Source organism: Mytilus edulis, chromosome 12 (assembly GCF_963676685.1).
Source record: "Mytilus edulis chromosome 12, xbMytEdul2.2, whole genome shotgun sequence".
Lineage (NCBI taxonomy): Eukaryota > Metazoa > Mollusca > Bivalvia > Mytilida > Mytilidae > Mytilus > Mytilus edulis.
In genome coordinates, this window is record NC_092355.1 from 53,820,237 (window position 1) to 53,835,006 (window position 14,770).

Here is a 14,770-nt window from a genome sequence, read left to right on the forward strand (position 1 = left end):
GAAGTGCATATTTGCCAAAGATAATATTAACATTTTGTCCCTCTGGTTGTTTAATAGGAAGGTATTTAATTTGAACAGTTTTTCAATTTGTAAGCGTGGGAATAATTACATGGGTATGTTTGGGTGTTTTGTATGTACGATACAAGTTCATATTCATCGTTTTAATTTACGGCCGGGTTATTCGAGTTATTGGTACTTTTAGCACCCGGGTTTTGGATTGTTTTAACCGAGGTTTTATGTTGAAGTTCGGACAAATCTATATAGTTAAATTTGTATGTCTTAAATTTTCCGAGAACACCTTCATGGTAATTGTAGGAATTGCTTTGGGTTGTATATTTGCCATTTGAATTTATTTTTGGTTGTATTTCGCTTAAAATGGTTTTGTTCGTACGATAAGATAAACTTTAAGATTCAACGCCTTGTGTCCGGGCGCGGGGTGTGTTCGAGTTACTGGTACTTTTAATTGCAATAGCTTATTATCTATGGTTAAGTTCGGATAAATACATAATTTTACGAATTTGTCTGTTAATTTTTGGAGCACACCTTTCATAGTAACTGTAGCATGTGTAGTGATGACCTTGAGTTGTATGTTTGCCTTTTTTATTAACTATAAACAGAAGATACACTTTTACTATGGAATGTTCATTCATTAAATTGTGTAGTGAAATGTACATCACTTGTCACATTATGTACTTTAATAACCGGTTTTCGTGACCGACATTTAAATATAACGCTAATCAGTTTCATTGGGTTTACAACCAAACTTTTATTTAATGGGTGTTCATTTGAATTGTTTAATAGTTTGATATATACAAAAATGATGGATAAATTTTTGTAGGAAAAGATATTTTACATGTGTTATTGGTTTTGAATGATGTGTTATTTTATTTTCTAAATTATTTTCCAGATGTCTCACCTGATTTTAAAGCCTAAGCACACGTTGATCGGCAAGAGCCTTTTGCCTATGATTCTCAAGTTTAAGTCGGCGGATGACATTGATCCAGAGAATTTAGCCAGGCTGAAAAGCACTTATCCTCTGACAAAGTATAGTGTAGATCTTTTTAGATATATTTATTTCGCACAATTCTTCTCTGGCTATCATTGCATTTTAAGAAGGTTCAATATTGCAAATAATTTATGTATAGATTGTGGAATTCAACTTTTTTCATTGTTATTGAAATACGGACCAGAATATTTTACCTGAGAAAAAACGTTGATCAATTTTTTGATGAAAAGAATATTCTCTGTGTGTAATGACCGGCTACTTAGAAATAAAACGTCCTAATATATTGCTGTACTTCATCTTGATCTTAATTTGGCTTTGGAAATTATTTCATCTATACTTATTGATATTAATTGTATTGTAGAACTTTTTGTGATATTGGTTTCTATTTTGTAGCAGGCCCTTCTGGACTGCAAGCATTAGGGAGTGGCAGTGGAAGTGGCACAGAAACTGCAAGTGGTAATGTCGGAAGTTCCAGTGCGCCAACAGGAGGTGCAGATCTGGAGGCAAGACTCAAAGAAATGGAGAAGCATCTCGATGGTATGCGAAATCAACAGCACGCAGATAAGGTGGACGAAGCTCTCAAACATGTAAGAGTATTGGCAAGTAGGCCTAAGCTTACTTCAGCATGTGTACTTCTAGCGTCTCTGGAAGTCCTGGTCGATTGTGCTTTAAAGGCAGGTCACAATGAGACTGAATACTATAGCAAGGTGCTACAGGCCTGTAGACATTATGAGGATAATCCTGATGTCTGTAATTTGTGCCTGAGGTTGTTGGGATCAAGCGAGGATAGGAAGATTTCATCCGCTATAGCCGAGTGGTCAAAAAATAAAAAGTATGACTCAAAGGCCGAAAAGGAAAAGGAGCCGAGCGTTGGCCAGAGTGTTAATTTATTACAAGATCAGCAACAAATACCTTATTTTTACCCTCCATATCCGGCTCCGATGCCAATGGGTCATAATTATCCAGGTCAAGTGTTGCCACCATTAATGGGACCGCGAGGGCCAGGTCCAAGGCACAGATTTCAGCGTGTAAGAGGTGCCTGTTTCTTCTGTAAAGAAATTGGTCACTATGTTAACAATTGTCCAAAGATGAAGAAAGAATAGATTTATTTTGTTGTATTACTGTACGAGTCATGTTGATTATTACCACATTTTTGAACATTTGAACTTTAGTTATCTTTTGCCCATTCACTACTTTTAGTATTTTTGATTTCTATTCCGGGGGATCTAATTCTCTAGTGGCATTTGTCACGTGGAATGGAGGTCGGAATTTTTTCTCTGTAATTCTGTAATTTATTTTTCTCTTTTAGGGTGGTTCTGTTAAGAAGTTAAGATTTCATCCTGACATTCCTGACTGGGAAACGGGATCTGGTTTTAATCCTATGGAAGTTAGTCATTTTAAAATACAAGAACATTGGGTCAATTACAGAGGAAAGGTTCTTCAACCTCCGTTTTACGTTACATTAGCTGAAGAGGTTGTCGCTAGTGACCAGTTTGATTTCGAAGCCCTACCCTTTAGAGATCCAGAGTATTTTCAGGCGGGAAATTTGCATAAGCATTTTAATGAATGGAAAACTGTAGAGCCAAGTGAGGAAGTTTTAGATTGGTTGGAAAATGGCGTTGATGTGACAAAATATTTCAAACATTTTAGGGGAAATTTCAAAGGGAAATCTTATGATTCAGACAGCCCGCCTAAACAATATTTTATTAATTCAGCTATGTGCAAAGATCATACCGATTTTATTAAATCCACTCTTTTAACTAGGCTAAAAAGTGAGTCAATGTCAGTATGGGGTAAAGTAGGGAAATGTGAACCTCCTCATCTAGTTATGCCACTTACTATAGAGATAACAAAGCCAAGACTGTGCCACGACGAACGGTTCCTTAATCTTTGGATAATGGACAAACCTTTTGTCTTGGACACTTTAAAGGACGTTCCACGGTTAGTGCATAGCAATGTCTTCTTAAATTCTTTAGATGATAAATCTGGGTACGACCATGTTTTACTAAAAGAAGAGTCTAGAACATATTTTGGAGTTGAATTTGGGGGCTGGTTTTTAGTTTATAATACAATTCCGTTTGGGGTTAAGACCAGCGCGTATATTTACCATACTATTGGGCTTGCAGCTACTGGATTTTGTAGGAAACTTGGGGTGCCTTGCTTACAATATATAGACGACCGACTCATTGTTGAATTCCTTACAGTTTCTTGTATTAACGGAAAATTCAAAGCCTTAAAGAGCTTGTATATCGTATGTCAAGTAGTAATTTGGTTAGGGCATTTCATTGGATTGGATAAATCGGTTTTCGAGCCATGTCAGGTTATTGGATTTCTTGGTATGTTGATAGATTCTGTTAAACAGGCTTTTGTGTTACCTGAAAAGAAGAAAGTGGCATTTGCTTTACTTAGTGAAGACATGTTGACCCAGCAAGTAGTTTCGTTAAAAACGCTTCAAAGGTTTACAGGAAAATGTATATCATTTATGTTAGCGGTTCCCGCCGCGAGATTGTATACCAGAGAAGTAAATTTAGCTATAAGCAAGGCCATTAAAAACAGCAGATCCGTTGCTCTTGAGGGTCGTTTAAAAACTGAAATAAGTCATTGGGCATTTTTAGACAAATGGGAGGGGTTTGTCCCTTGGAGGAAAGAAAGGCATTTGCAAATAAAACTTGCAACAGATGCATCGCTGTACAAATGGGGCGCTGTTGTTGAAGAGCAGGAAGTTTTGGGTAATTTCTTTGTTTCGGGAGATGATAGGCCTATTCATGTGAAAGAGGCCGAGGCTGTTGAAAAAACTTTGGTTTCATTGTCAGGAAAAATCAAGGATCATAGGGTTGACGTGTTGGTTGACAATCAAGTAGTTATAGCATCTTGGGAAAAGGGTGGAAGTAGAAGTTCTGACCTCAATGATGTATTCAAATCAATTTTTCACGTCTGCCAAACCATGAACATTGATTTGCATTTACTTTACATTCCTTCAAAATGTAATCCTGCAGATATTCAGTCTAGAATTTTAAGCTTTCAAGATACTATGCTCAGTCAACAAGCTTGGCTCTTGGTTCAAAAGCGGTTTGGACCGCATACTGTGAATCTAATGGCCCTTGACTCAAACGCTATGGTCGATGATGGTGGTAAACCTTTAAGGCACTTTACTCCTTGTGCTACCCCAAAATCTTCTGGAGTTAATCTTTTCGCTCAGAATGTTACTGATGAGTTGAACCCATACGTTTTTCCACCTTTTTGTCTTATTTCTCCTGTTCTCAGTTTTCTTGTTGAACAAAAGCCGAAATGCTGCACGTTTGTTTTCCCAGCTTTATCGCCGTTGCCGTGTTGGTGGCCAACACTTTGGTCTATGGTAAACGACGTTTTAGTCTTAGGTCGTCCAGGGAATAATACTGTTCTGTTAGCCCCATCGAAATAAGGTTTTCACCCAATGCCTTTGAAGCATGACTTGTATGCAGCCAAAATCATTTTCTAATTTTAGATACCTTGTGGAATACCAAGAATTTGGAAACCAGCTTCGCCCTGTGGCTCATGCTCTTACCCTAACGATGACGATGCAAACTTTTGTCAATCTTGTGGTAATTATTTAGAGATTCAGAGCGACGAGCCTGTAGATTTGATAGATATTATGGTCAATGAAAGAATAAGACATTTGGATATCATGATGGAGAATACCCCGTACTGTAAAAAAGTTAGCGCCCTTGAAAAAGAATTTTCAGATTTTCTTTCTAAAAATGCTAAGAGCATTGTTTTTGCTACGCCAGAAGAAGTAAGAAAATTCTTAATTGTCAAGGATTGCAAGGAAAAAACCCAAGTGCATGAGATAATTTGTCCTAATCTGGGTAAGTCTGGAATTTTTGACTGTCCATGCCCTTTAAGGTTAGCCTCAAGCACTGTACGAACCATGTGGGGCCAATTGAAAAGAATTTTTGAAAACTATGGGAAGGGAAGAAGTTGGGACGAGGGCTCTAATTTGGGGAACCCTATTGCTAGTAAAAAAGTTCAACGTTATTTGGAGGCGATAACCCGCGAACAAGCAATATCACATCGTGTAGTGACGCAGGCAAAACCTTTGTTTTTTGACAAGCTTAGAAAAATAGTAATATTGATAGATTCCAAAATTGTGAAGGGAAATACAACACCATCTTCGCTAGCCAAGGGTTACGATCCACTCCCGCTCTCTTCACCCTTGGCGGATTGAGCCAACATTTGTGAAAACAATGTTGCGCCATCTGTCGGAAGATTTAAGTCACGCCCATTCCGAATACATTGTTCTTGACCAATGGTAGCACTTGAACTATTCACTTTGGAGGTAAAATCACGGTAGTGTAGATTCTACACACTTAATTGGTAAAGCCGGAAACGAAAATATACGCCAACATTCATGCATTTGTGCATGAAACATACACAGGAACTTCTATTAGTTGATTAAAAACATTCAAGTTGTCACTAAATATAGTCGTATGTTTAGGGATGTAAAGACTTGTTGCACAATAAACACGTGGCAATTGTTTACAAACACTTTCTACATTTACACGTGATCATGTTAAAGGCGCTTCTTGATTGGATGCAGCGAGTTTCAACTGCATCCAATAAAAATCCTTACCCTGTGTCTCCGAAATTTTATCTCAATCCGCCAAGGGTGAAGAGAGCGGGAGTGGATCGTAACCCTTGGCTAGCGAAGATGATACATCACCTGAAAAATTTATTTTACTAAGGGACCAGGCTTTTCTGAAGCTCCAGTTTTTTGCAGGTGATAGGGCCTCTGATCTTGGAAAATGTCTCAGTCAGGAGATAAGGCGTTTGCGTGACAATAACTGCTGTTTTTAATGGCCTTGCTTATATCTAAATTTACTTCTCTGGTATACAATCTCGCGGCGGGAACCGCTAACATAAATGATATACATTTTCCTGCAAACCTTTGAAGCGTTTTTAACGAAACTACTTGCTGGGTCAACATGTCTTCCCTAAGTAAAGCAAATGCCACTTTCTTCTTTTCAGGTAACACAAAAGCCTGTTTAACAGAATCTATCAACATACCAAGAAATCCAATAACCTGACATGGCTCGAAAACCGATTTATCCAATCCAATGAAATACCCTAACCTAATTACTACTTGACATACGATATACAAGCTCTTTAAGGCTTTGAATTTTCCGTTAATACAAGAAACTGTGAGGAATTCAACAATGAGTCGGTCGTCTATATATTGTAAGCAAGGCACCCAAAGTTTCCTACAAAATCCAGTAGCTGCAAGCCCAATAGTATGGTAAATATACGCGCTGGTCTTAACCCAAAAAGAATTGTATTATAAACTAAAAACCAGCCCCCAAATTCAACTCCAAAATATGTTCTAGACTCTTCTTTTAGTAAAACATGGTCGTACCCAGATTTATCATCTAAAGAATTTAAGAAGGCATTGCTATGCACTAACCGTGGAACGTCCTTTAAAGTGTCCAAGACAAAAGGTTTGTCCATTATCCAAAGATTAAGGAACCGTTCGTCGTGGCACAGCCTTGGCTTTGTTATCTCTATAGTAAGTGGCATAACTAGATGAGGAGGTTCACATTTCCCTACTTTACCCCATACTGACATTGGCCCACTTTTTAGCCTAGTTAAAAGAGTGGATTTAATAAAATCGGTATGATCTTTGCACATAGCTGAATTAATAAAATATTGTTTAGGCGGGCTGTGTGAATCATAAGATTTCCCTTTGAAATTTCCCCTAAAATGTTTGAAATATTTTGTCACATCAACGCCATTTTCCAACCAATCTAAAACTTCCTCACTTGGCTCTACAGTTTTCCATTCATTAAAATGCTTATGCAAATTTCCCGCCTGAAAATACTCTGGATCTCTAAAGGGTAGGGCTTCGAAATCAAACTGGTCACTAGCGACAACCTCTTCAGCTAATGTAACGTAAAACGGAGGTTGAAGAACCTTTCCTCTGTAATTGACCCAATGTTCTTGTATTTTAAAATGACTAACTTCCATAGGATTAAAACCAGATCCCGTTTCCCAGTCAGGAATGTCAGGATGAAATCTTAACTTCTTAACAGAACCACCCTAAAAGAGAAAAATAAATTACAGAATTACAGAGAAAAAATTCCGACCTCCATTCCACGTGACAAATGCCACTAGAGAATTAGATCCCCCGGAATAGAAATCAAAAATACTAAAAGTAGTGAATGGGCAAAAGATAACTAAAGTTCAAATGTTCAAAAATGTGGTAATAATCAACATGACTCGTACAGTAATACAACAAAATAAATCTATTCTTTCTTCATCTTTGGACAATTGTTAACATAGTGACCAATTTCTTTACAGAAGAAACAGGCACCTCTTACACGCTGAAATCTGTGCCTTGGACCTGGCCCTCGCGGTCCCATTAATGGTGGCAACACTTGACCTGGATAATTATGACCCATTGGCATCGGAGCCGGATATGGAGGGTAAAAATAAGGTATTTGTTGCTGATCTTGTAATAAATTAACACTCTGACCAACGCTCGGCTCCTTTTCCTTTTCGGCCTTTGAGTCATACTTTTTATTTTTTGACCACTCGGCTATAGCGGATGAAATCTTCCTATCCTCGCTTGATCCCAACAACCTCAGGCACAAATTACAGACATCAGGATTATCCTCATAATGTCTACAGGCCTGTAGCACCTTGCTATAATAGTATTCAGTCTCATTGTGACCTGCCTTTAAAGCACAATCGACCAGGACTTCCAGAGACGCTAGAAGTACACATGCTGAAGTAAGCTTAGGCCTACTTGCCAATACTCTTACATGTTTGAAAGCTTCGTCCACCTTATCTGCGTGCTGTTGATTTCGCATACCATCGAGATGCTTCTCCATTTCTTTGAGTCTTGCCTCCAGATCTGCACCTCCTGTTGGCGCACTGGAACTTCCGACATTACCACTTGCAGTTTCTGTGCCACTTCCACTGCCACTCCCTAATGCTTGCAGTGCACAAGGGCCTGCTACAAAATAGAAACCAATATCACAAAAAGTTCTACAATACAATTAATATCAATAAGTATAGATGAAATAATTTCCAAAGCCAAATTAAGATCAAGATGAAGTACAGCAATATATTAGGACGTTTTATTTCTAAGTAGCCGGTCATTACACACAGAGAATATTCTTTTCATCAAAAAATTGATCAACGTTTTTTCTCAGGTAAAATATTCTGGTCCGTATTTCAATAACAATGAAAAAAGTTGAATTCCACAATCTATACATAAATTATTTGCAATATTGAACCTTCTTAAAATGCAATGATAGCCAGAGAAGAATTGTGCGAAATAAATATATCTAAAAAGAGAACCAATAAATTGTCTAATTTATATAACCCTAATAAAATCTATAAACATGCCAATTTAGACTTAAAACTATCTTGAGGAACAAAAGTTGAAGAACCGGCCTGAGGCCTAGGGTCGGTTAAGCTTGAACCCTTAGGTGCTCCAATCAGATTTGCAAAGAGAATGGTTTGGTGCAGTAACAGCCTTGAATTATCCAAATCAAGGTCTTTACCCGCCAGCAGCATCACATTTTTCAACTCGTCTCCCGTGATCTTTACAAACTCTGCCGCCAGCTCATCTACACTATACTTTGTCAGAGGATAAGTGCTTTTCATCCTGGCTAAATTCTCTGGATCAATGTCATCCGCCGACTTAAACTTGAGAATCATAGGCAAAAGGCTCTTGCCGATCAACGTGTGCTTAGGCTTTAAAACCAGGTGAGACATCTGGAAAATAATTTAGAAAATAAAATAACACATCATTCAAAACCAATAACACATGTAAAATATCTTTTCCTACAAAAATTTATCCATCGTTTTTGTATATATCAAACTATTAAACAATTCAAATGAACACCCATTAAATAAAAGTTTGGTTGTAAACCCAATGAAACTGATTAGCGTTATATTTAAATGTCGGTCACGAAAACCGGTTATTAAAGTACATAATGTGACAAGTGATGTACATTTCACGACACAATTTAATGAATGAACATTCCATAGTAAAAGTGTATCTTCTGTTTATAGTTAATAAAAAAGGCAAACATACAACTCAAGGTCATCACTACACATGCTACAGTTACTATGAAAGGTGTGCTCCAAAAATTAACAGACAAATTCGTAAAATTATGTATTTATCCGAACTTAACCATAGATAATAAGCTATTGCAATTAAAAGTACCAGTAACTCGAACACACCCCGCGCCCGGACACAAGGCGTTGAATCTTAAAGTTTATCTTATCGTACGAACAAAACCATTTTAAGCGAAATACAACCAAAAATAAATTCAAATGGCAAATATACAACCCAAAGCAATTCCTACAATTACCATGAAGGTGTTCTCGGAAAATTTAAGACATACAAATTTAACTATATAGATTTGTCCGAACTTCAACATAAAACCTCGGTTAAAACAATCCAAAACCCGGGTGCTAAAAGTACCAATAACTCGAATAACCCGGCCGTAAATTAAAACGATGAATATGAACTTGTATCGTAAATACAAAACACCCAAACATACCCATGTAATTATTCCCACGCTTACAAATTGAAAAACTGTTCAAATTAAATACCTTCCTATTAAACAACCAGAGGGACAAAATGTTAATATTATCTTTGGCAAATATGCACTTCTGATATACCAGCCTCAAGTAAAACAAAATTAATAAGACGAACAACCCTCCACGGGTGAAAATTTTAACCCTCTTATAAAAAAGTAAAGATAAAATTAAAACAAAAATATCTTCGTCAGGTTGAATGAACCAAATGAACACAATCTCTTCCGATTAAACTAACTAAAACATAAACACCCTCCTCGGGTTTAAATAAGAACCAAAAATAAAGAAAGAAACCCTGCTCGGGATTAATTCAAAACCAACATTATAGAAAGAAACCCCTCTCGGGTTCAAAATAAACTAAACGTAAAGTATACACCATCCTCTGGTTCAAATTAAACTCAAAAGAAAGTACACCCTCCTCGGGTTCAAATTAAGACTGAAATAAACAATTGAAATTGAGAAAAAAACCCTCCTCAGGTTTTATAACACTACTAAAAATCCCTCCTCGGGTAAACATAACCCTTCTATAAACATTAATTAAATTTAAAAAACTTACATCTATTGAAATGCCACGTGCTCCAACAAATGACAAGAGAGGACAGATAAACGATCTGTCCTGCTTGAAAACAGTTCGAAAAGTGAAAGCATGAACGCATTCTCGTTACTTCTCATGTGATGTCGCTTAGGATATTGACAACGTCGTCATAGGTAAAATAGCGATAAACAGATCATCATTGGTCATCTCAACTCGATTGCTATTCTCACTTTCGCTGTACCAGCTCAAGCGAGTAAATCACCAGACACAAGTTGTTTCCTTTTTCCTTTTTCCTTTTTCGATATTCAAATTTTGAAAAATATTTTAATTCCAAACTGAAACACAAAATTTTTTTTTTCTCCCAAAATTTTTTTTCCTCAAATTGTCCAAATTTTTTTTCACCTCAATTTTTTCCCCTCATTTCTTATTTGGTTTCTGTTTCCTAATTCGATTTTCATTTCCTTATTCGATTTTCATTTCCTTATTCGCTTTCTATTTCCTTATTGGGTTTCTATTTCCTTATTGGGTTTCTATTTCCTTATTTGGTTTACATTTCCTTATTCAGTTTCTATTTCCTTATTTGATTTTCATTTCCTTATTGGGTTTCTATTTCCTTATTCGATTTTCATTTTCTTATTGGGTTTCTATTTCCTTATTGGGTTTCTATTTCCTTATTCAGTTTCTTTTTCCTTATTCGATTTTCATTTCCTTATTCGCTTTCTATTTCCTTATTCGGTTTTCATTTCCTTATTCGCTTTCTATTTCCTTATTGGGTTCCCCTATTTTCTTATTCGGTTTCTATTTCCTTATTCGATTTTCATTTCCTTATTCGGTTTCTATTTCCTTATTCGATTTTTATTTCCTTATTCGGTTTGTATTTCCTTATTCGATTTTCATTTCCTTATTCTGTTTCTATTTCCTTATTCTGTTTCTATTTCCTTATTCGATTTTCATTTCCTTATTGGGTTCTATTTCCTTACTGGGTTTCTATTTCCTTATTCTATTTTCATTTCCTAATTTGGTTTCTATTTCCTTATTGGGTTCTATTTCCTTACTGGGTTTCTATTTCCTTATTCTATTTTCATTTCCTAATTTGGTTTCTATTTCCTTATTCGGTTTCAATTTCCTTATTTGATTTTTAAATTTTGAAAAATATTACAAGTCCAAACTCAAACACAAAATTTTTATTTCTCCAAAATTTTTTTTTTCTTCAAAATTTTTTTTCTTCAAAATATTTTTTTTCCTCAAAATTTTTTTCCTCAAAAATTTTTTTCCTCAACTTTTTTTTACACCAAATTTTTTTTTTAACAAATTTTTTTTACACCTCAATTTTTTTCCCTTCATTTCTTATTTGGTTTCTGTTTCCTAATTCAATTTTCATTTCCTTATTCGCTTTCTATTTCCTTATCAGTTTTCATTTCCTTATTCGGTTTCTGTTTCCTTATTCGATTTTCATTTCCTTCTTCGGTTTCTATTTCCTTATTCGATTTTATTTTCTTATTCGGTTTCTATTTCCTTATTGGGTTTTCTATTTCCTTATTCAGTTTCTTTTCCTTATTCGATTTTCATTTCCTTATTCGGTTTCTATTTCCTTATTCGATTTTTATTTCTTTATTCGGTTTCTATTTCCTTATTCGATTTTCATTTCCTTACTCGGTTTCTATTTCCTTATTCGATTTTTATTTCCTTATTCGGTTTCTATTTCCTTATTCGATTTTCATTTCCTTATTAGGTTTCTATTTCCTTCTTGGGTTTCTATTTCCTTATTCGGTTTCTATTTTCTTTATTCAATTTTCATTTCCTTATTCGGTTTCTATTTCCTTATTCGATTTTTATTTCCTTATTCGGTTTCTATTTCCTTATTTGATTTTCATTTTCTTATTCCTTTTCTATTTCCTTTTTCGATTTCTATTTCCTTATTCGATTTTCATTTTCTTATTCGTTTTCTATTTCCTTATTCGATTTTCATTTCCTTATTCGGTTTCTTTTTCCTTTTTCAATTTTCATTTCCTTATTCAATGTTCATTAATTTCCTTATTCGGTTTGTGTTTTTTTATTCGATTTTCATTTCCTTATTCGGTTTCTATTTCCTTATTCGATTTTCATTTCCTAATTTCGGGTTCTGTTTCCTTATTCGGTTTCTATTTCAATAGGCTGGTCAGACAGTCCCGGATCCCAAAAAAATATTGATGTGGGACATAGCTTGTGTCAATCCCTTTCAAAGGCATTGACATAAGCTATTTCCCACTGAAATATTTCTTGGGGATCCGGGCCTGTCTGGCCACCACAGATGTTCCAAGTTGTCCGTGTACGTATTTTCCATTTCGACCACACATTCAGTACTCTTTTAGCATATTCCTACGGAAAAGTTCTGAACTAGACTTAGCTCATTTCAAAGGTATTGACCCAGGCTATTTCCCACTTAAATATTTTTCTGGGGTCCGGGCCTGTCTGGCCACCACATAGGTTTAGAGTTGATCTGCAACACTCAAAATCTAAAGGTTTGAAGAAAAAAATTGGAATTTTCTTAGTGCAATAATATCAAACATGTCAAAACAGCAAAGATAATGAATATAACAGATGTGCCATTTTGCACATATACATGTAACCATAGAGGAAACTCCTTTCAAAGCAGCTATATTATTTATTGTTTTATTGCATGAAATAGAAAATAGGAATAATGGGACGCAATGGTTTGTTATTTTCAAAAAGGCCTAAATAACATTTACATTCCAAAAACCCTCCTGGTGAGTAACTCAAGTCGAGTGCACCCTAGAGGATGTACTTGAATTGGTCCATATTTACAATTGTTGTAACCCATATTTTGATTTATTAACATGTACTATAAAGGAAATCATTGCTACATGTTGCACTGCATGCAATAATGCTCTATCTATAAAGCATAGAATGGTCAAATATTCATGATACAAAGGCTTGGACATTTCCATTTTTAGCAAAAGGGTACATAATTCTTAAAGAGCTTTAATTTATAAAGAGCCTACATGTATGGTCCTTGTTATTAATATTTATACATGTATATTATGCATGATAATGCAACCAGACTTCAAATAAAGAATACTTTAGTTAAGTTAATTAGGCCTTTTTCAACAAGTTTTTTTATAGTTCGTTCTTATGTTGTATTGTTCATGTTGTTACACCATTCCACTGTCCCAGATTAAGGGAGGGTTGGGATCCCACAGACATGTTTAACCCCTTCACATTCTGTATGTATGTGCTTGTCCCAAGTCAGGAATCTGCAATTCATTTGTCGTTTGTTGATGTGTTACATATTTGTTTTTTTTGCAGTTTATGGTACAGATATTAATTTAGTTACTTTTCTCGCTTAAATTGTTAAATACATTTGTAATTTCTGGACCTTTTATAGCTGACTGCTGTATGGGCTTTGCTAATTGTTGTAGGCTGTACATTGACTTTCTACATTGACATATAGAAATGTTATAATTTCTGTGTCATTTGGTCTCTTGTTGAGAGTTAATTGTCTCATTTGAAATCCTACCGCATCTTTGGTTGCCTTAATAAAATGAGCAAAAATGCTTACCATGTGCAATACAACAATTTAAAACTGACCTGACAATTAAACAATGACTGAGAGTACAAACATATAGTACATTTTTGTAAAAAATAATACATGTCTATATAAAGCTGGGAATGTAAATTATCATGATTATATAAAATTTAGGAGGCCATTCACTTACATTCTGCCAACACTTAAAGTAGGAACTATTTCTAGGATTCGTCATGACTGTGTGGTAAATAATTTTTGACGTGGTGTTTGATTAGCATATCAATAGAACAACAACAATGTCAACATGCAACTGCAAACTCGTTATTTTGTTTGATTTATTTTTTGTCCTTCAATATCGAGTAGTAGAACTTTATACACCATGTGTACGGTATATTATGCGAAAATAGAATAGTTTAACTTTTTATGTCATTTTCTTGAAAACAAAGTTGAAATCGCAATTACCTTGCAATTTCCTTTTAATAATTTTCAATAGCACAACTTTTTGATCATCTGATCATTTAGATAGTTTTTTCACTGCGATTATTATTGTCACATAGATAAATCGCAAGCTCATGTTCTCAAAATATTATGTGGCAGACTTACTTGTCATTCTGATATGTACGATCTGCTAAATCAACCTTTTTGTAAACAGAAAAAGATATTTCCGAGCATCAAGATGGCGCTTGCATTGAGGTAAAGAGTTGTTTCCCTCTACTGATGTTTATAAACAACAATGACAATGATCAATGCATTTCCGATCAATGCCTATACACTTTTTTGGGGGGAAAGGGGAGGTAATTTTTCGCGCCATATTATAATTTCGAAAATTACAGGACCCAAAGAGACAAATATTTTCTTTTGATCTTGCCGACTGATTAATATATGAAAAATTATCGCTAGTAACATTTAAATGTATTTTATTTCGTTTGAAATAGAGTTTTTCCCGTTTGCTATTTGTAGTAATTATTTATAGATGGGAACTAGTATAACTGGTTTTGTAATTTTGTAACCAGGAAGTTTATAAGCGGAAGAAGGGATCCTGTAGACCGTCCTACGTCACGATTCATGAATTATGCATAGTCTATTTATAGGCTATTTATAAACGATTCTGGAAATA

General features: G+C 35.2%; 1 protein-coding gene across 1 annotated transcript; it reads left to right on the forward strand.

Annotated features, from left to right (window-relative positions):
• The first annotated feature begins 1,323 nt into the window (after nt 1–1,323).
• On the forward strand, nt 1,324–5,146 carry LOC139498802 (uncharacterized). Its single transcript, XM_071287359.1, has 2 exons — nt 1,324–1,593; nt 2,316–5,146. The coding sequence occupies exons 1-2, from the start codon at nt 1,525–1,527 to the stop codon at nt 4,425–4,427; spliced, it is 2,181 nt and encodes a 726-aa protein (XP_071143460.1). The 5' UTR covers nt 1,324–1,524; the 3' UTR covers nt 4,428–5,146.
• The last annotated feature ends 9,624 nt before the right edge of the window (nt 5,147–14,770 follow it).